The sequence below is a fragment of the Passer montanus genome, unplaced genomic scaffold (genome assembly GCF_014805655.1).
Source record: "Passer montanus isolate IOZ18808 unplaced genomic scaffold, ASM1480565v1 scaffold25, whole genome shotgun sequence".
NCBI lineage: Eukaryota > Metazoa > Chordata > Aves > Passeriformes > Passeridae > Passer > Passer montanus.
In genome coordinates, this window is record NW_024367149.1 from 11,330,471 (window position 1) to 11,352,738 (window position 22,268).

At 44.4% G+C, this 22,268-nt stretch overlaps 2 protein-coding genes across 8 annotated transcripts in view; both read left to right on the top strand.

Moving 5' to 3' along the window:
- Window positions 1-4,721, top strand: part of DNAJC6 (DnaJ heat shock protein family (Hsp40) member C6) — a 41,017-nt gene extending 36,296 nt beyond the window's left edge. For 6 of the 7 annotated variants that reach the window (XM_039711490.1, XM_039711492.1, XM_039711488.1 and 3 more), the window contains 3 exons: window positions 287-432; window positions 1,433-1,609; window positions 2,509-2,965. In XM_039711490.1, the coding sequence (XP_039567424.1) occupies window positions 287-432; window positions 1,433-1,609; window positions 2,509-2,610 (425 nt within the window). In that variant the 3' untranslated portion in view covers window positions 2,611-2,965. Of the gene's footprint in view, window positions 1-286; window positions 433-1,432; window positions 1,610-2,508 lie in introns of all 7 variants that reach the window. The other variant, XM_039711487.1, reaches the window with a different exon arrangement.
- Window positions 4,722-5,736: 1,015 nt separating this feature from the next.
- On the top strand, window positions 5,737-10,589 carry LEPROT. Its single transcript, XM_039711655.1, has 4 exons — window positions 5,737-5,818; window positions 6,053-6,128; window positions 6,889-7,075; window positions 8,178-10,589. The coding sequence occupies exons 1-4, from the start codon at window positions 5,803-5,805 to the stop codon at window positions 8,292-8,294; spliced, it is 396 nt and encodes a 131-aa protein (XP_039567589.1). The 5' UTR covers window positions 5,737-5,802; the 3' UTR covers window positions 8,295-10,589.
- The last annotated feature ends 11,679 nt before the right edge of the window (window positions 10,590-22,268 follow it).

Below are 22,268 nucleotides of genomic sequence, written 5' to 3' on the forward strand. Positions count from 1 at the left end.
AACCTGGGATAGTGGAAGGTCCACAGCAGGGGGTTGGAACTGGATAAACTTTAAGGTCCCTTCCAACACAAACCATTCTGGGATTCTATAATAATAACAACAACTTACAAGTAACATTAAGTAACATTTTTCATGAGAACCTGCATGTTCATTGACACGGATTCTTACATTCATTAGCACTGGGAGATGGTTAATGTAATTAACCAAAGGATGTATCTCATGTAGAAAGCCAGGGTTAAATGCAGCCATGCTATGATAATAATTTCAAATCTTCTCCATTTTTAAGATTCCAAGCCAAAAGTGTCTGCAGATTTCGAAGATTTATTATCTGGTCAAGGCTTTAATGCTCACAAGGACAAGAAGGGCCCCAAAACAATAGCTGAGATGAGAAAAGAAGAAATGGCAAAGGAGATGGACCCTGAAAAACTAAAAGTAAGCAAAATTCTTGGTGATGCCCTCCCAGTCATTCAATGCCCTCAACAGATTTCGAACTCCAAGGTTACATTTCTGTCCTCAACCAGACCACATCAACAATGGCTTGCTCAGTGTCACTGTCTGGGCTGCTGCTCTTCCACAGCGCTCCAGCCCTGATTAGCAGGCGCAGCTAATTGAACTAATCCTCTGCCTCATTAATCCTGCCTGCTTTGGAATTCTCTCATCTCTCCTCAATAAATTGCCAAACTGCAGATCTCTTATGGAAGGGAAGGGAATTCAGTCTGTCCTGCTCTGTATGTGAAATATGAGACCACATATTGGAATTACAGAAGGAGAGGAAAAGCTGCAGGAAAAACCAAGCAAAGTTCTAGAAAACAGAATGATCCTCTCAAAATGTCCTGGTTTTAGCCTTGGGGAAAGGTTTTAACCTTTGGGAAGTGACAGCAGCCACGCTGAACACCACCATCAGCCACAACAGCTGGACACAGGTCAGGCCATGGAGTGGGCAGGAGTTTTCCCAGCTCCCATTTTTATCCCCACAAAAGCTGTCGAGTCACTGAAGCTCCCAGCTGATTTGGCCTTTCCAATATAATTCTCTTTGCTCTGATGCGTTTTTATTTCATTGGGGCAGCTCGGCCTGGAACTGTAAAATCTATTTATGCTTTGGTTTTCACATTTACATTTTAGCTTAGCTGAGCTTAGTTTAGGTGTGCAATTAACCTTGCTAAAGAACCAGACAGTTAAACACTTAATTTTGTCTATTCCATTAAGCATTACTAAGTGTTTTTAGCAGGGATGTTGCTCATAGTCTGTCTTAATTTCCAAGCAGTGATATAAAAATTAATGACAATTAGATAAAGGTTTTCTGAAGGTTTTCTAAAGCACGGAAAGAAATTTAAGATGCTCCTCAGGGTCACAGCTATTCAAATGAAGAAACTTACTCCTGGTGGAATATCTAAAGTGAGGCATAAATAGAGACTTACCCTCCTTCCTGCAGGTCCTGGAGTGGATCGAAGGCAAGGAGAGGAATATCAGGGCTCTGCTGTCCACCATGCACACGGTGCTGTGGGCAGGGGAGACCAAGTGGAAGCCTGTGAGTATGGCAGACCTGGTGACCCCAGAGCAGGTGAAGAAGGTGTACAGGCGGGCTGTGCTCGTCGTTCACCCCGACAAGGTAAGGCTGGGCTCCTCCACCTCGGGGGGAAACCAAAATGGATTATAAAGGGTTGGATGGGATCGCTGATTCATTGCTGCAAACAGCTCTGTGCAAAGTCAGAGCGCAAGATCTCTGCTGGTTTCTGGATGTTGAGAACTCTAAACTCAAGAAAAGTGTTCAAGGCTAGGCTGGAGCAGCCTGGGACAGCAGAAGTTGTCCCTGCCCATGGAACCATTTAGGCTTGAAGGTCCTGCCCAGCCCAAAGCAGTCAGGGGTTTGTGAAACCACTGCCAGCCCCAAGACTGTGCCTGGAACCTGCTGCTTCAAGCAGCAGAAATTCAGAGCTTTTGTCACCCTCACTTTGGCTCTCAGCCATCCTGCTGCTGGACAGCAGCTCCTGCTAAAGGAGATCCAAATCAGACTCCTGCAGTGGAACCATCAGGTTGTTTGGTTGCCCAGCTTGTGGCTCGTGCTCTGGCTGCTGAGCAGGGAGCAGCAAGTCCAGCTGGGACACCCCGTGGGGAGGAGGAAGCTTCCACTCGGCAGGGAATGGAGGCCCTGGGAGCCTCGAGGCTTGGGAGGATGTGGGCTGCCTGAGGGTTGCAGGAATTCTGATTTTATCCAGGAACCATGTCAAGGGGCAGCTCTTCCCCTTCCAGGCAGGTAAAATCCTCTCCCACTGCCAAGGTTATATTTATTATGTAGAAGGTCACATTTATTGTGCCCATGGGACAGTCAGCTCTGAGGAGCAGCAAAGCCAAGAAATTCTTAAGGAAAGCAGCCCTCCAGACCAGCTGATTTTTGTCAAGGAAAAAGTGAAAATTGCTGGAACTGCTTGGGAATTTGCTCACATGCCAGCTGTTGTGGTTGGGTTTGGGAGCTCTGATATCCCTCTTTTGTCTCTGTTTTTATTCCAGGCTACTGGGCAGCCATATGAACAATATGCAAAGATGATATTTATGGAGCTGAACGATGCCTGGTCAGAATTTGAAAACCAAGGACAAAAACCCTTGTATTAGGTACTTTCTCAGCCTCCACTCCAGACCCGTGCTAGTGCTTATTTAGTCTTTTGTCACAAATGTCACAGATCAACCAAACTCTGGCTGGAAATTCAGAAGTTTCAGAAAACTAAGAGCCTAATACTTATCATGAAGAACATGAGAAAGATTTCCTAACACTTGTCTCCAGAATCCTGAGCTCAGAGGAACTCTGGCCACCTGGCTCACCCCACCAGAGCCGCAGGGTTACAGTTTCTGGTCACTTTTCTATTTTATTTTGGGTTCCAGTGGGACAAGAGAGAACACATACTGGGAAAAGGTGGAACTGGTCTGTCTCCAACAAAGTGTAGCTGGTGAATTTCCTGCCTTTTTTTTTTGTGAGGTGTGATATGGCAACGCTTCAGTTGAGTTCAACAACTGCTGGTGAGGCCCAGACTTCGATGTATGTTATTTTTTTTCCTGAGTTTGGATCGAATTATCCACTTGAAGTGCTCAGCTGTGGTTTAGGCACACTCCTAACAGTCACCATTTGCTGCTTAATTGCTCATCTAGTGTAGTCTGGCTGAACAGAGCCAAAGCTGAATCCTGGGCTGGGTCAGTGTGGCAGCTGCTTTTGCATCAATGCTGTGCTTCACCTCACAGCCCCGCAGTGAAATGTGCAGGCAGAATTCCTCCAAATGCTTTGGAAAGCGAGCAGCGAGTCCTTGGGCCAACAGCCCCTTGCTGGTTTGTTCAGCAGCAGTTTTGGGGGGAAAGGAGGGTGAATCCCCCTTGTCCAGTGAGGAATGAGCACATGCTGCATTTCCCGTGGTTCTCATCAGCAGCTCGAAACCATCAAAGAAACACCAACAACTCAAAATTCTGCTGGAAAGGTTTAGAAACTTGCCAGCTTCTAGGCAGCCCTTCCCCTCCTGCGGATTCAGAACTTTTCCCAGCCCACTTGTATCACCTTTATGCCTTTATCAGCTCCAGAGCACTTGGCCAAGGCTCTTGGCAGGCTGAAACCTGTTGCAACTTCACTTTTCAGATCATGGTGTACGAGCTGTCACACAGACATCCACAGACCAGGTCTGATCTTTGAGGTCACTCCAGTGCAAATTGATCAGCTTAAAAGTTTATATTGGACCAAAGCAAGGACATCACGGGGGAATCTCTCTGTTGCTGGAGCAGCTTTCCTAGTTCAAAAGCGAGTTGAAATTCAAACTTCACCCCAAATTCTGGCGTTCTTTTGTAGAGTAACTAAAGCTAGCAGTTTATTTACCAACACCTACCCGTGTTTGAGGGATACTCAGTAGATGGGCAGGAAATAATGTGTATTTACTGCCTCAGGAACAGGTTGCCATCGGATGTGAGCCTTTAAGGCTGGTGGTTTTCCAAGACAATCCACTACTTGTTGCACTTACATTTTCAAGTGGCAAAGCTATTACTGCAAAGACAGTGTGTCAAAGTACATGGCTTTCTGTATGAAACTCATCCTTTTGTTGTACTGGTCCATTATTTACTGCCATTAACTGGAAATGTGAAACCAACACATAGGTCTCCTTTTATATAAAAGACCTTAAGATAATAGTAACAAACTGGATGTTATTTATTAATGTTTTGATCCAGTATGTGCTCGTCTTATTTAAAGAGATAACTGGAATGTGAATCATGTTCCTGTGATTTGTTGGTTTATTGTTTCTCATTCACATTTGTAGATATTGTGACCTATGCCTATATAATAAAAAGGATCTCATTACCATAACGTACTTTTTTTAATGATGAAAACCTCATTAGCTTTGTATCGAGTTTGTCACGGCACATAACTCTGGATACTCATCCATTCACAAAATACAAACCACCATTAAACTTTACCAAAAAAAAAATCCAACCCTCTACCCCACTTAAGCTTTGATTACTTCCATCCCTAATGTTTTTATGGATGCATGAAAGTATTAGGATGTATGTATATCCAAATAGTTAACTGAAAAAAAACCCCATTCTTGTCATATCTGGTAGTGACAGAGGTTATCAATGTTCAGGTTTACTGTTTGACTAAATTATTGTAATTTTTGTAAATACGGTATATACTCGATGAAATTGTGACTGGTCTAAAACATTTGTATATACATTAAAAAGCTCAAATTAACAAATTCAGGTATCCTTTGTGCTTGTGACCGCGAGATTCAAGTCCTGCATCTCCTGTGTGAGGGGTGGTGAGCCCTGGCTGGGTCGGTTTTGTCACTGTCATTATCCACAGGTTGGCATTCCAGGCGCTTTTCCCAAATTATTTGGAAACAACTTGGCGTTGCTGTTCTCAGGCTCCCGCCTTCAGAGACCCACAGCCTAACAACCCAAATCTTTCAAGTTTTTTGGGAAGCATTTAGTGGATTAAGCCTGTTTTAATAAGCCTTCTGGCCCAAAATAATTTAAAATAATGAAAAATGGGGAAAAGTATAGAGCAGGGACATAACAAGAGAAGAGCTGAGGAGGGAGGTATCTGAAGAAAAGCTCCCTGGGGAGGGTTATTGAAAAGGCTGTGCAAAATCTCCCTTTAAAAGGCTTTTCTTGGGACAAAAATGCTGCTATTGGGTCAAAAAGGTCGGTTTTGGGGCAAAAAGGCCATCGCTGAATTAATTAGGCTGGTTTGGGGTAAAAAGGCCATTGTTGGGGCAAAAAAAGCTTCTCTTGGGTCAAAAATGGGAGCTGGAAAGTGTCCTCTCAAAAATCCAAGGTTTTAAAAACACGGCTTTGAAAAAAGCTGTGCCTTTCTTCGAGTGGATGATACAGGTCCTGAGGCGGCCCTGCTTGAGGCAAACGGGCGGCCGGCTCCGTTTTTTGGGGTGAAAACAGAGGTTTTCAGGAGCACCCACAAGCGGCAGTGCCTGAGGGGCGGGGGCTCTTTAAAGCGGCGTTTACGGGTTCAAACCCACACAAACACACATTTGCGCACAAATACACTTTCCCTGCGCACAGATTAGACTTTAACGCGCATTTCTTACCCTCACAGAGGGGTTATACACAGAAACAAACGCGGGTTTTTTGAGGTTTAAGCGCGTCAAACCCCACCCAGGGCCGTCCCCTCAGGACGCCCCGCCCCCTGCCGCGCGCGCTGGGCGTGGCGCGAAAAGCCCCTCCCTCCCGCCGCCCGCCCTTTTAAAGGCTCGGCCACGTGACGCGCGGAAAGGGGCGGGGCCAGGGGCGGAAGTCGCGCGGTGCCAGCGGAGCCCGGACATGGCGGGCGTGAAAGGTACCGGGGCTCCCTCATGAGGGAGCGCGCCCCGGGCGGCGCCTCAGCGCGGGGGCGGGCGGCCGGGAGTGGCGGGGAGGGGTGCTCGCCACCGCGGGAGGTGGTACGCGGCCCCCGCCGAGGGATGCCCGGCCCCGGTGGGGCGGCTGCCGGTGCCCCGGGAGGGGTGCCCGGTGCCCCCGTGCCCGGTGCCCCCGTGCCCGGTGCCTCACCGCCCGCCCTGTGCCGTTGCAGCTCTCGTGGCGCTGTCCTTCAGCGGAGCCATCGGGCTGACGTTCCTCATGCTGGGCTGCGCCCTGGAGTACTACGGGTGAGCGGGCCGGCGCCCTCCGCAAGGCTTGTGCTGGTTCAAAGGCGTTAATTAAGGCGTTAATTAAGGCGTTTATTGTTTAATGGGGCTCTGGTTCCCCCCGCAGCCCCCCGCCCCCGGGCTCTTGGCACGTGGCGCTTTGTTGTGATTAACCATCACTTCCTAAGGCGGTGTTTGCATTTGTATTAAAATAAAAAGGCTGCGAGCAGCTCTGTGCCTGGGGAAGGCGGTGCCACCTTGCTCTTTAATCTCACGAACATTTTCATTAATTTCCTGTTTCTTTGAGCGGTCTCCTCCCACAGATTTCCATTTGGGATGTCCCCACCCATGGCAGGGCTGGAGCTGGGTGAGCTCTGCTTCCCTTCCAGCCCGAGCTGCTCTGTAATTCCAATATTCCGTGTCTCTAAAACACTTTATAAATTCGCAGCAGGCTCGGGAGAGCTCTGCCACCGAGAGGAGATGTGAGGGCGTGCCTGCTTTGTCCCTGCAGTTTGGGAAAGCTGCTCCCGTGCATTTCCTGCTCCCTCTGTGCTCAGAGCTGCATCAGCAAAATGATTCCAAAGTAAAATAAATTAACCCTTGCTCGCGTGAGAGGCTGCATGCTGCCCTGTCAGTGCAGGGAAAACGAGGTGGAATTGGCCCATTTTGGGTGCAATCTTGTGGTCACTCCACTTTTCAAGCCAAAAAGGAGTTTCACACCAGCTTTCTGATTGAAGCACCTCTTTTAACTGATGGCACATTTCTCTTTTCTCCTCCCCAGCGTGTACTGGCCCCTGTTTGTGCTGATCTTCTACTTCCTCTGCCCCATTCCCCACTTCATAGCCAGGAGGGTGGGTGATGACAGCGATGCAGCCAGCAGTGCCTGCAGGGAGCTGGCCTATTTCTTCACCACGGGGATTGTTGTCTCTGCCTTTGGATTTCCCATCATCCTGGCACGGGTGGAAGCAGTAAGTCCCTGCTAATTTCTCTTCTCACACCCCGCTTTGCTGGGTTTCATCCTCAGTCCTGCTTTCATTTCATTCCTCTGCTGTCTCCAGGTGAAAGTAATCCACTGGAATTTGCCTTTTTGAGCTGGAGAGAAGAGCTCACATGACTGAAAAGTTTTTAGTTGTTGTTTTCCCCCTCCAGCCTTGTTTTGGCCCAGCACAAGATAATATCTCCTCCTGCACCTCATGCCTCTGTCTCGTGACCCTTTGCTCCAACTTCCTGATTTTCTCTTGGAATTTCTGCTTTCTCCATTCAGGATGCTGCCCACCTGGGGGCTGGGGAGTGTTGGGAGTTAAAAGGCCAAGCTTCCAGAGCTGCCCTTGTGGCTCTCAGAGCATTTCCCAGTTTTGGCCTCTCAAAACCTGAGGAAATCTGCCTAAATTCTTTCTTCTTTCCTTTCTGAGCTTCTCTCCAGTCACATTTTGGTCCCATTTGTCTGAAAGGCAAAGAATTCCCCCAGTCCCAGTGATTTCCTGGTCTTCCCCTTCACTTTCACTGCTTTGAACTCTATGTCCTTGCTCTGAATTTATTTGCAATGCCTGATACTTTCATGTTGGGGCTGGGGCCTGGCAGCAGCAGAGCAACCACGAGAGGGAACTCTCAGTCGTGTGTTTTAAGAGTAAATCTTCCTCATTTAAGTGAATTACTTCTGCAGCTCATGCATAAAAAAGCTGTTTACTTTTAAATCTGTGTTTTCCATGCCTGTGACTTCTTTAAAAGGAGATCTTTTGATTTTGTTGCTTGGCAATGAAAGCAGAGCACTAATTTCACCAGATTTCTCTCTGATTTAGGTGTGTTTTAATGATTTGGAAGGCAAGTCATCATTTTCTCCTAAATCCTAGCAGTAGCTTGGCTGAAGTGTTTGTTAGTGATAGAAGTGGCTGCTAATTGAATAATTAGTCAGACAAATGGAATTCTTTATTGTTTGCCTCTTCTGCTTTTAGCACCTTTCTGTAGTATTTTGATTTTTTTTAGTGTTTTAGCTGATCTAATGCCTAGAAATAACTGCCCTGAGCATCTTTTCCAGGAAGTGCTCTGACTGTTCCATTTCTTGCATTTCAGATCAAGTGGGGAGCCTGTGGCCTGGTGCTGGCTGGCAATGCAGTCATTTTCCTTACCATTCTAGGCTTTTTCCTTGTGTTTGGCAGAGGAGATGACTTCAGCTGGGAGCAGTGGTAGGAGCTCTCTGTGGTGCTGGTAATTTTCAATATTTTACAGCTTTTTTCCCCTTTTCTGTGTGTATGTATAGATATTCTAATGTGTGTGGATAACATTCACCTGGCTTTACATTATCATGTAATAAATTGCTTTTTGAAATGCACTTCAGCCAAAGGGACAGTGCTGACAGTTGGCTTGAAGTAGTCACTCAAATGGGGAATTATTATGAATTTATCCTGGGAGAAGTTTACAAAACAGAAGCAGTTTTACCCAGTTTTCACTGTATTTGCATTAATTTTTGGTTTGTTGCAGTGTCATTGGTCACTACTCCTGTTGGGTTTTTAACCACGCAATCAAAGAATAATAAGAATCCTAATTGGGATTGTTCAACTTGATCAATCTTTCTGCTTTAATTAGGATCAGTTATTATTTCATTTACATCTCATTAATGGCAATTTGAGAAAAAATTGTCATTTTTCTTATTGATAATAAAGCCAAACATAAATGATGTCAACTCTTACTGCCCAATGAGAGCAAAAGAAAATAACCCTGGTTAAAAACCCTTCCACTTATGTTTGTTTAAAGATCATTTTCTCCCCACAAAGATATCTTCTGTCCCTATTTAGTTTAAAAACTGTGGCTATATTTGGGGAATAACATATTTTAATGCATCTTAAAGCTGACATGACTTCTGTGAAGGTTCACAAAAGGAGAAACTGCCCTCAGGGCACTTAAAATCACAGTTTAGTGTTCAACTCTGTATGTTTGTGGGTGTGAATTGCAAGGAATTGAGTGTTCTTCTGGGTAGGATTTCTTATTTCCTCCTTGCTTTTAAAACACCCTTCTTCAACTCCTGGTTTTTTGTCTGCAAGAAGGTTGTTATTGCATTAAAACACTATATTTTTAAATAGCATTATCCTAGTAAACATTCACATAATCACAGTTAAGAAAATAGAATTTTATTACTTTAGTTGTGCAAGAATAGAGGGAATGGTCAGTAATTAATTACTGCTAAAAGAGGAATTAGCATTAAAGGACAGTTTATTTCTGGGTGTTAATGCTCCATCCAAGACATAGCAGGATAAACTCAAAAATCCAGGGAATAACAAATTATCTGAGTGTCTTCTTCCTGCTTCTGATGAAATCTGTTGGAACTGGGAATATTCTTTGTTTTAATGGTAAACCAGATTTTTCAGATGAAACATCATTTCCATGTTTAAATGCTGCTTTGATTTTAAAAAGGATGCCTTTTTCCCTATGCAGTGGCATTTTTCACTCAATAATGAGTAAAACAGTGAAACAAAACCCAGTCAGTGCCTGGTGATAAACTCTTAATGCCATTGCTAAAAATTCCATTTATCTCCTCTTGGATTGGGGCTGCATTCTGGAAAGCTTTTACTCCATTTATGTACCAAAGGCTGAGATAGAAATCTACAAAACTGCTCAAGTACTGCTGGAGTTCTGGGGTGGAAAACCAGCTGAGATTGAATTTTTCCTGAAAATAAATCATTCTGTAGCGTGTGACAGGAACAGTGAACAAGGACAATCTAAAGGGACCAGGAGGACCAGAAAATGCTGGTTTAAATTGCTTTTTGCCAAATGATTCCATTGTACTGTACCCCCTTTGGGCTGTGCTTGGTGGGTACCTCGTGGGTGCTGAGTGGAGAAGGTCAGTGCTTTTTTATTATTGTTTTTATTGTTTCTATTATTATTTGGAAGTAGCTACGTGCACTAATCCCTAATGTGAATTTCATGCAGTTTTCACATGGACTTTACATTTAATGTTTAAAATTGTGTTGAAATCATGGAGATCTCCCTTAACCTCTGTAAATTTGCTTTGTTATCAAATATTGTAAAAGATAATATTTCCTTGGGGTTTTTTCTCCAGAGCTTCACTCCCACTGAGCTCTGAGGGTCTGTGCTGGGAATTCCGTCCCATCCCTCCAGTGGGAATTTATTGTGGTTTCTCTGGGATGGTTTTCCTGTGTGGAAGTGAATACTGTGTATCCCAAGTGCCTTAATTTCCACACCAGGCTGATTTTTGGGACTGCACCTCCATGGCTAGATCAGTGTTCCATAATCAGCTGGAAACCTGTGGCTGCATTTCCCAAAGCTTCCTTGCCAGCTGATACTGTTTCTGTTGTTGGGAATGCAGTGCAGCTTTTGTACCTTTTGTAACAGTTTTTTATGATTGCCACATCCCTGAGATCATCAAGTATTCAAACATGGACGTTCAAATGTATTCTACTTTTCTTTCCAAGTTGCTTACTAAAACTGACTTTTGGAATTGTCTAATAAACATACCTGATGCTTAAAGGTTTGTCTGTCTTTAATTTCAAGAGGTGGCAGCAGACAGGTGTGAGGGGCAAGGTAAAACATGTCCAGTGCTGCTTTCCTGCTGTGGAATGGGCAATTCCAGCAGCCATGGAAGTGGAATTAATGTGGGATGTGTTGGAAAGTTAAAGGATCATAATTTATCTCATGTGGTGAATTGGGGAGGTTTTTAAAGCATTCCATAAAAAAGATGGATGTAAGGTAGGGCTTGAGCTTTTCCCTTTCTTGCAGGGAGTGTGGATTCCCTTTCTTGCAGGGAGTGTGGATTCCCTTTCTTGCAGGGAGTGTGGATTCCCTTTCTTGCAGGGAGTGTGGGTTCCCTTTCTTGCAGGGAGTCTGGGTTCCCTTTCTTGCAGGGAGTGTGGATTCCCTTTCTTGCAGGGAGTCTGGATTCCCTTTCTTGCAGGGAGTCTGGACTCCCTTTCTTCCAGGAGTCTGAAAATCCATTCTCTGTCAGCAGGGCAGGGATGCAGAGGGCATCAGAGCTCTCCTTCTCTTCCAGCTCACTTCTCCTGGTATTGAGGTGATGCAAATATTAGAGTGGGGAATTCTGATCTCCCCAGAATTTGGGAAATTGAATTATTGAATCCCCTGCCACGAGGAGGAGTTTGGAGGAGCTGGAGCTTCATTTTCACAGCAGTGCCCTGAGTGCAGGGCTTTGGAGGAGGTGGGTGTGGGTCAGAGAGCTGCTGGCTGTGCACAGGGAGTGTTTGGGAGTGCTGCTCACCTTTGGCAGGGTCACTTCAGCTCCAGGCTTGGTGCTGGGCTCCCTTTTTTAACCTGCTGCTGGATTTGGGGGTGTGGTCTGTGTGGGGTAACTTTGATTTCCTATCCCTCCCAGCCTTGTTCTGCTGTTTTTCTTCAGTTTTTCCCTATCACATCCACTGAGTTGGGTTAAAAAAAACCCCAAACAAACCAGCACAGGGGGTGCTGGTCCCAGTCTGGCACTGGTTTTGTGGGTTCTTCAATCCTCTCAGAAGCTGGTAACCTTCCTGAGCCGTTGTTATGACCTTGGGTAGTTTCCTAAAACCTTTGAACAGCCTTACATCCCACAAAATGAGTGTAAGCTCATTAACACTGGGGTGATACCCAGCAGTGTCCTGCTAAAACACATTTCAGATTGTGGTTCCAACTGCAAATGGTGGAGAGCTCTGAAATGAGTTTTAAACCCTGATCTCAATTCTTAACACAGCAGGACTGTTCAGATCCTCCTCTGTCTGCTCTGCAGGGATTGTTTTGGGCTCTGATAAAGGATGGACAGGCTCTCTCATTAAGCTGGATGCTCACCAGGTACTAATGAGCCATTAATCAATGTTTAAGTGGCCCCTGCAAACACTGGACCAGTTCATTCTGCAGGGCTTTCCAGGGAAAATCTGATGAAATGGGTGAGGAAGCGTTGGCTGCTGAATTGGGATCAGAGTTTAAAGATCAGCTGGAGACATTTTCTCCAAAGGCCCGTTCTGTATTTATCTTGTTTTATTGCTTTGCTTTTGCCCTTTATTTTAGGTATGGTTCAGCTGTTTCTGGGTTATATTAAAAATGGGTCACAGGTGTTTATTCCCCATGACCAGTACTTATTATTTTAAATGGAATTATTGCTTCCTACAGAATAGTTCTAGACTGTAACAAATATTCTGGATATTCATTTCCAATGGACTGCTTGGTCCCTGCTTCTCCTACCCTGGTCTGCCTGTGCAGGAGATTCCACACTTGGAGTTCCTTGTGGCCACCTCAGGGGGAAATCCTGCTGGGGACACAGCAGGGATTATAAAAACACCCTTCTTTTCCCTCTGGAAATTCCTAGGGAACAGGTGGAAGATGGTTTTCCAAGTGAGATTCAACCCATGGCTTTCTTTAGTACAGTAATTTAGATGTAGTGAACATAATGGCACATAATATTAACAATAAATACACATAGTCTTAATAAAAAATACACATTATACATGATAATGAGCCTTCCTGTTGCAGTTCTGCATTCAGGGAAGACTTCTGTGAAATGAATATAAGAGGAATTTCAAATCAGATTTTCAAATTTTCAAATCAGCCCAGGTGTTGGGATCTGAACCCCTAATATTTTTTAGCTCTCTGCCTGCCCACAGCCAAACTATGGAAATTCCCTGGTGGAAACTACCTGTGTTACACTGTTCCATTTTCTTGGGGAATGCTGAGAAAATGAATTGCTCGCTGCTGTGGAGTTAAAAAAACCAAAGCAGAAATCATATTGAGGCTGGAGTTTTCTATTATTTTAAACCCTTAAAAGGAGAATAATTCTGAGGTAGCAACAGCAGTGTTGGTGTCTCTGGTAGGTCCAGGGGGCCATTTCAGGTTATCAATACCTTTGAATTTTGATTTATCACTGCTTGGAGCTTCATTTTCCAGTACCCTGACTCTGCTGCTTCCTTTTCTTGGTCCATGGCAATAAATGGCAGATGCTGCCTGGGTGTTTTTGGTTTTTTGGGGATTTGGGGACAAGTGAAAGGGTGTTCAAAGTGCCTTTGAAAGCAGTACTTGGAATAAGAGGATTGAGGGTGACATTTGTATGGTTTGCCTCTGTTGGGACTGGGGACTCTCTTTAATCTGGGGTTGGGATTTTGCTGCTCTGCTATTTCCCACTACAACAGGAGCCTTTGTTCCCAGTTCTCCATCTTTAAAGGGGAAAAACAAACCCTTTCCACCACCCAGAAACAAAGGCTGCAGTAGTTGTCACTTGCTGGCTGCTGACCAAAGTCTCCCTTGGGAAGCTGCTGGGAATTTGGGATCAGGAGGGATGAAAGCCTGACCCAGCTGGGTTGGTGACCCTTTAACCTGAGTGGGAGTCACTGTCTCTTGGCTGAGGGCTGGGATTTCTGGCTGTTGGATCCACAAATCCCTGCCTTAAACACAGGGAGAGGATTGAAAAGCTTGTCCTTGTTCCTAGGAACACAGCTGAGTGTCACAGTGTGGCAGGTTTTTATCACCAAATAAATGATGTCTCCAACAGCTCCAGGATAATAAAACCATTTCCCATATAAAAAAATCCCCAAAGAAAACGGCTCTGTTCAATTTTAACAGATTAAGAAATGCAGAATATTTCTCCTGCATACAGAAATAAATTTTATTTTTGAAATCAGATTATATAAACTAATATAACTTAGCCAGTCCAGAGTATGCTGGGTTTCCTTTCCATTCCTTTAAAGACTGCATTCCTAGCAAATATTTTGCCGCTTAATTAAAGTCTACAGCAGAAAATAAATCAGTTTTCATGGATCTCTTAAGATCCAGCCAGTCCGTAGACACAATTTCCAAATGCCCAGCCTTTGTCTGGGAGTCTCAGAGGTGAGCAATGTGGGAAGTTAATTAGGATGCAGCCAATTAGGGCTGGGTTATTCACCTCCCTTTGGACACCTGAAGGTGGTCACAGGTATCCCTGTTTCTCTGCTCTTTCAATTTGTCACATTGGGAGGGTTTTTAATGGCAGAACAATGTTTATGAAGTACAAACCTTTCATCACTGCTACTGATCTTTGAGAGGAAATGTTTGTTTTGCTGTGTGATGGTTTGAGTTGGTTGCTCAAGCTTTGTGGGCTGTGAGGTATTTTTAAAGTGTGGCCTTTGGTTTGGTGTGAAAAATTGCCCAATTAACTTAATTTTAGTCTCATCTTCTTGTTGATGCAGTGATGCCTCTGACAAGTGATGGAAGTCGCTGAGTGACAGCACTGCTCCCTTTTCCTTTAGTGATGGGAAGAACTAAAACAGAAATAAAGTCAGTTGGGGGGGATAACTTCCAAATAGATCCCAAACTTTTGGATTCTTTGCAGAAATTTAAGTAAATCAAAGGGAAAAACCAATTTTCTACCATCTGTCTGACAATGAATGCTTTTATTGTCCACGACTCTTCAGTTTTGTGTGAGGTGCTCCAAGTTCCTGCAATAATTATATTTTCTGCTCTGTAATGGGCAGGTAATGAGGTAAACTCATTTTGAGGGTCAGTCAACACCTGATTTCCTGTAGCACTTTCAGTAATCTCATTAAATGAATAGTAGCTAACTTTTAAATGGCAGTAATAGGTCATTCCTTAGGGCTGTATTTTTATTTGGAGACTGAGTGAGGCTGGTTTGGTCCTATTTAAACCTCAAAACGCCTGCCCCAAAATGAAACCTTTTGAAATTAGTGTTATTAATCAAGTTTAATAGTCAATTTTATCTCTTATTAAGCCATGTACAAAGAAATAGCAGTGGTGATGTGGAGGGAAAGAACTGATGTTGAACTGGGATGATTCAGGGGTATCCTGCTCAGATATCCTGCAGCCAGCTCCAGGATGGAATTAAATAAATAAATTAAATAAATGTGACCTTTCTGAAGGGAAAACCTGTCTGCACTGAATAATCAAATCAGATTTGTGTTTGACAGCCTTCAAGGGGAGACCTTTTGCACAAATACCTGATAAATAAGGGAGAGTTTGAAGATGTAGAGCAATTCTAAAAGTCCAAAAATGACATTTTACATGTGCAGGGCCTGGGATGTGAATGGAGACTGGAGTGGGTTGTGGGTTTGAATGTTCTGCTCTTGCCTGGTGTGGTCTGAGCAGCTCTGGGTGTGGAATTCCTGTCTGATTCCCTTGGAATTCTGCTTTTTGGGGAGCTCCTTGCCAAGTGTGGGAGAGCTGATCCCTGCCCTGCCCATTCCCCTTTGCTCTGGAGCTCTGCCCAGCCTCTGCTCCAGGGCAGCCTGCACAAGGCACCACTGATGCTGCCTGAGGGAACATTCCCATGTGGAATTCCTGGGGGAAAGGCACACAGAGCACCCCTCTCCATGGGCCAGCTGCTCCCAGCCTGCTCCAGAGGCACCCAAAACTGGGAATGGCTGTCGCAGGCAGTGCTGCTCCCATTTTCTGCTAAATAAAGAGAGAACAACTTCAGAATCCAGTGTCCAAGTGTTCCCACCATCCCATAAATCTGAGGGCACAGCCTCCCAGTGCCTCTCCCAGAGATGTCACCCCTTGTTGGTGGGACTCTGTGTCCCTGACCCCTTCGCTGCTGTCACAGTTCCCGATCATCCCTTCACTCACACTTCCTCTGTGCCAGCACTATCTGGACACATCATTCCCACCCCAGAAGGATCCATCTGCTTCTCGTTCTTGCCTCTTTCCATATCTTCCCTTCCTAGCCCAGTTTTTCCTGTTTTCCCACCACATACTCAATATCCCTATATCTTTTTCCCCTCATGCAATTCCTTCTCACTTAGTATTATCTAGAAAATAAGCAGAAGATCAACATCTCAGCAGATGGATCCAGCCATTCCACTCTCCAACTAAACAAGGATGAAATGCTGCCAGATCTTGGACACTGAAACCCAAATCTTCCAAGGATTTACCCAAAAATTAGTGCCCAAACCTGTGCTTAGTAGGAGCTAAAAACTGGACACTATTCCAGCACTTCCCTTGATGTTTAGGTGAAATAGTCTGATTTTTGAGAATAATGCAGCAAAAAAGAGCCATGTAAGATGTGTGAGGTTGTCTTTTATTTAGGAATGATATTTTCCCTTTTGGGATGAAAAATGTGTGAGATTGTCTCTTACTTAGGAATGATATTTTCCCTTTTGAGATGAAAGATGTGTGAGGTTGTCTCTTACTTAGGAATGATTTTTTCCCCTTGGGGATGAAAGATGTGTGATGTTGTCTTGTATTTAGGAATGTTTTTTGGGATGGTGGGACAAGGTGGGGGAGGATCCTTGTACCCATTTTCAAACTTCTCCTGCTCTAATGAAAAAATGGTGGCATTTTTAAAAAAACTTTAAAGTCCCTTCCAACACTTCCATTATTTTTATTTATTGTGGGCATGAGGTTTCTATTTCATGTTGGATGAAACTCATCACTGAGATATAAACATTTAAGTAAAATCCTCTCTCCATAGCCCAAAACACAAAAGCGGCCTCAATTTGGATGAAACCACCCATTTGATATTTTCTCTGAGTTTGTGACTATCACAAAGTGAATTTTTGACAGATTTAGAAACATTTAAATTGATATAAAGCCTAGAATTTTTATTTTTTTTTAATGAAGGCATTTACTGAAAATACCTTCCCGTTTTCTGCAGCATTTCTCTCTCTGCCAGCTCGGTGCTGTGAATTCCTGGTCTCTGTGTGAGCTCCCACTTGAGAACCCAGATTGGTGCCAGCTTTTCTGAAGTGCTGCTGGAAATAGATCCCCACCACCACCCCCTGAGGGAAAAAGTCGTGGTGTTTACTGAGTGTGTCATCCTGGCAGGGGCTGTGGGGATAACAGACCAAACAATGCTTTGGAATCAAAGTAAATCCTGGTTTTTCCATGGCTGTGACATCAGCAAAGCTGCCTTTACATGGCCAGCAGAGTTTGGGTTCTTCCACAGTCCCATCCATGCACGTTTTCACTAAAAGCTGATTTCAAATTGATGCTCATCAGGAAGAAAAATAGAAGGAAAAATAGAAAAATAGGAGGAAAATCAAGTCAAGCTGCTGGTGAGATGGCCTTCACTCTTCTTATTATCCTCTTTATTTTCCAGCTGCTAATTCCTGTTAAGAACATGCATAACTGAAAAGTCTTTTTGGGGGAGTTGAGAACCCTGGGTGCTTTCATTTCCTCACCCAAAGAGGGTCACGTTTTGTGTGTGAATGTTCAGGTGCTGTTGAGTGAAAGCAGAGTTGGACCAGGGAAACCTCATGGAGGAATAGAAAAGCAAAATTTGTTCTGTTTGATGGAATTGTAGAGTCCAGGAAGGGTTTGGCTTGGGAAGGTCCTTAAAGCCCATCCCAGTCCCTTGGCAGGGACACCTCCCACTATCCCTGCTGCTCCAAGAGTCCAGCCTGGCCTTGGACTCCATGGATTTCCCCAGGCTGCAGCTCCTTTTTGTGCAATCCTTGTTCTCCCTGGCACCAGGAGTGCTGTTCCCACACACAGGGCTTAGTCACTGCCAAGCCAACCAGCTCAAATATATCCTCATTTCCAAGCCGAGAAGGAAAATACTCCGAAAAAAGGAAATTATTTATTAGAAAACAGCTTTGCCATGTAAAATATCGGCGTGAAGCACAAAGGTGAGCAGAGCAGATTGGTTTTCTGTACCTCAGAGGCAGCATGAGCACAACCTCTGATGCAAATGTTACTATAGTAACAGTGGTTTTATTTAAAAGCCCATTAAATAGACATATCAAACACATCCAGCCTGTCAAAATGAAAGTTAAACTGCACAGCCTGCTGCTTCAAGGACCACTTTTTTTTGGCCAAACTTGTATATTTTGCTGCAATTTCCCCTTTGAATGCACTCAGGATCCTCTTTTTGCCAAATGGCACCGTGGCTCTTGGGAAATAAGCTGCACTAATGGTGACAGCACTAATTACCTGGAACCTCTTGTGCAGCCATGTGAAGGCTTAAAAAGGGATGGAAATTTGCTGTAGATCATTCCCTTCTGCCTCCATCAAAAGCTTATTCCTAGCAGAGCTTAACTATTAAAAATAAAGAATATATAATGAATTATTGTCTGTTCATCCTTCCTGTTCCACAGGTTCAGCTGAACTTCCCTTGGGAAGCCAAGGTGTTTGGTGCCCTTGGTTTTCCTCCCTTTTTTCCTTCTTCCCTCTCCATGAGCAGCTGCTGTGGCTCTGCCCCTGCTGGCCCGGTGTCAGTTCTGCCTCTCAAACCAGGCTTTGATTATAAAGTAATTACAGATTTGCATAAATGAAGAGTCATACCTTGGGAATATCACGGGTTTTATGAGTTCTGTGCTCTTACTTTTTATTTTGGAAACTTCCCTGTGCTTGCTGTGGTGCAAACTCCTGGTGTTCTTTGCCTAAAAGACAAATAGTTTGGACAAGGGATGGAGGACAGGAAAAGAGGGAATGGCTTAAGGAAATTAAAGGACAGTAGGTTTGGATTGGATATTGCAGAGAAATTCCTGGCTGGGAGGGGGGCAGGGGCTGGGAAGGAATTCCCAGAGCAGCTGTGGCTGCCCCTGGATCCCTGGCAGTGCCCAAGGCCAGGCTGGAGCAGCCTGGGACAGTGGGAGGTGTCCCTGCCATGGGATGGGGTTTAAGGTCCCTTCCCAACCCAAACCCAGCCTGGCATCTCTGCTCCTCCTCAGAGAATTTATGTGGATGGAAAACCAGGCAGGGGATGATTGGCTCAGGAGAGCTGAGCAGGGGATTAGGAATTTTTCCTTCTAAGAGATCAGGGAATTATTATGAACTGCCACACAGAGGTTCTGTGAGTGTATCCAGCATAATTGCTGGAAGGAATTGCTTTAATGTCACATATTTAAAATAAATACACCCTCAAGGCTGAAGTTTTGTTCTGCTGGAGAACAGTTCTGTGTTTCTTGCTCACACTTAGATCCCAAACATGCACAGAGGTCACTGAAATCTTCTCATGAGCTTTGCAAAACCACTCAGGGCTTGGTATTTTGTGGTATTTTGATGTTTTTCAACATGGAACTCGTTGAAAGGCTTCTGGCCCCTTGTTATTTTTATAATGCTTTGAGGGAGAAAATCTGAGGTGAAACGTGGAGGCTGAGGGGAAATAAAAACATTTCCTTGTTTGTATTTATAATAAAAGCCTCTCCAAAAGCCAGAAGTTGTTCTGGTTCCACAAAGGGAGGAGGCCTGAGCAGAGGGGGTGCTGTGCTGAGCCTGGAGAACATCCTGGATTTCCATATCCTGGTGAATAAAGCACAGAGAAACTGAAAATCCTGGAGCCAAAATGGCACTGGAAAAATAGAAACTTGCTGAGCTCATTCAGACATGAAGAGAAACACAACAGGGATGAAAACATTTGAGCAGCAAGATGTCAAATGATAATTAAACATTTATTTATTATTATTATAAAAATTATAATAAATATAAAATAGAAATAAATAATAAATATTATCATTAATAATGAAAATATAAATAATAAATTTAAAGCAGTGGAATCCCAGAATCACTGACGTTGGAAAAGCCCTCCAAGGCCAGCAAAACCTGATCCCCATCTTGTCCCCAGCCCAGAGCTCTGAGTGCCACCTCCAGCAATTCCTGGGACACCCCCAGGGCTGGGCACTCCAAACCTCCCTGGGCAGTGCCAAGGCCTGACCTTATCTAAAAATACAATACCCAAACAAACGTATATTTCTATAGTTATAAATAGAAATAGACATTAAATGAAAACCTATACAAATAAAATAAAAAGTATAATATAAAATATAGTTATATAAAATAACTAAAATTTTTAATGACAGAAATTATAAAAATATTAAAACATTATAAAACATATGTACAAATACATGCATATATAAAATATATAAAATAGAGATATTCATATATAGAAATAATACTTTAATAATATTTTTATTTTATTAAATAAAAATATCCACAATACAATAAAAGTAAATAAAAATAATAAATTCAAAAAACAAAATAAATTCTATAACAACTATCTTTTAATTTTAAAAAATTATATACTACCATATAACAAAAAAACTCATAACTACTCTCAAACTATAACCAAATACTTACTCCTCTAAAATCTCACAACATCTAAAACTAGTATTTATCTAAAGAAATCCCCTTTCCATGGGGATATTCCTGCTGGTGCAGCCTGAGCCTCCTGTCCTGTCCCTGCTCCCAGCTGGTTCCCAAATCCTGCCAGGGCTCACCCTGGAGGCCTCCAGGAAAGCTGATCTGCAAAGAAAGACAGAATGAACTGGAATTGAAGTTTGCACAAAGGATGATCAGGATGAAACCACAACGTAACTCACGTCAAAGACCGCTGAAAGGAGGAATTACCTGTTTTCTGTCTTCCTCAAGAGGATTAAGCTCAAGGAAGTTTTAGTTTGGGTCTTACAGGAGGGGAAAAAAACCTTCAAAAATAAATAAATTTGCACTTGTGGAAGCTTTGTAGGGGACTTTTTTTTTCCTGGTTGGCTGGAAACTGAACTGCAGTAGCACATGGGGAAGTGAAAGAAAACTCTGTCAAATGTTTGTCTCAAAATATTCTAAATAAAAGGATTTTCTGGTGGCAGCTTTTGACAGCTTTTGCTTATGCTGTGAAAGTCTGGGAAACGAAAGCTGCAGTGGCTTCCTAACCTCAGACATGAGTTGTGTTTAGTCAGATTTCCCAAACTGCCATACTCGAATCAGGAAATACTTTAAAAATAGAATTTATCAATTAAGAGACGGTTATTTTAATAAGGAGCGAAATTGGCTGATGCTGCTTTGAGGAAATGGGTTGTGAATTACAGAAAGTCAATAAATAAATTAAAGCCAATCAGTGGGTTTGCTCATGGGAGAAGTGTTTACACCCAAAAGATAGTTCCAGTCTGGTTACTTGAGAAGAGCTTGCAATAGGGAAACAAAAATATTTGTTTCTCATGAAGCAGAGATAGTGGGTTTGCATTTCTTTTAAAATAATATTGCTGAGAAGAAAAACCATTGTATAAAACCCTCAGCTGGGCCTGGCTGGGACTTTCCAGTCTCTAGTTCACTGGTTCCAAATTATTGCTGCCTTTTACAAAAGGATGAGCACAAGCAAAATTAAAGGTCCATCTTTCCTAGCAGGGCTCAGTCCTTGCTTGAAATTCCATGAAATAATTTTTGGGTGTTATTTTCTTAGTTGCAAGTTCCTGTTAAATACGTGATATTGCTTTACATCTGTCATCTCCTCAAATGCTGAAGTGCAAAAGGGTCAAAAATGTGATTTAGTCCATTACTTGTGGAGTAAAAGGTAATTTATATCAACTGCTCTTAAATTAGAGCCAGCAGATAATGGATATGTGCATTATAACACAACCAGGTCCTGAGATATTTGAATTAATTAACATCATTAGGAGGCGCCAGGCCAGGTTGGATGAGCCTTGGGCAACCTGCTCTAGTGGAAAGTGGCAAGGGTGGAATGAGATGGGCTTTAACTCTTCCAAGGTTCTCCCTTCCGCCGTGTCCGTAGGAATTTTATTTCCTGCTGCCTTATTATCCTTCCTACTCCTGGTCAGCATCGGTGTTTTTATGCCAAAGAGGAGATTCTGATCCAACATGGGGAGCGCAGCCCGACCCCGGCTGTCCCCTCCTGGCAGGAGCTGTGCAGAGCCACAAGGGCCCCTGAGCCTCCTTTGCTCCAGGCTCAGCCCCTTCCCAGCTCCTCAGGGATTCTCCAGCCCCTTCCCAGCTCCTCAGGGATTCTCCAGCCCCTTCCCAGCTCCTCAGGGATTCTCCAGCCCCTTCCCAGCTCCCTCAGCCTCTCATGGGGATCCCGACCCTTTCCAGCCCCTTTCCCCGTGTCCCGTGTGAGGGTCCCCGTGTTTCAAACACTTCCCGGCTATCCCGTGTGAGGGTCCCGGTGCTCCAAACCCTTCACGGTAAGCCCGTGTGACAATCCCAGTGCTCCAAACCCTTCCCAGCTCCTTCCCGGCTATCCCGTGTGAGGGGCCGGGGCGGGCGGGGCGCTGGGTCGGGGCGGAGCGGCGGAAGGGTCGGGGCTGAGGGGAACCGGGGGAAGCTGAGGGGAGCCGGGGGAAGCTGAGAAGAACCGGGCTGGGGACGGAGGGATCGGGGCTGAAGGGAACCGGGGGAGGCTGAGGGGAGCCGGGCCGAGGGATCGGAGCTGAGGGGAGCCGGGCTGAGGGGAGCCGGGCTGGGGGAAGCCGGGCTGAGGGGAGCCGGGCTGAGGGGAGCCGGGCTGGGGGAAGC

Coding starts and splice junctions, on each gene's coding strand:
- LEPROT (XM_039711655.1), top strand. Junction 6,129..6,888: donor TGCGCCCTGGAGTACTACGG/GTGAGCGGGCCG, acceptor TCTCCTCCCCAG/CGTGTACTGGCCCCTGTTTG. Junction 7,076..8,177: donor TCCTGGCACGGGTGGAAGCA/GTAAGTCCCTGC, acceptor CTTGCATTTCAG/ATCAAGTGGGGAGCCTGTGG.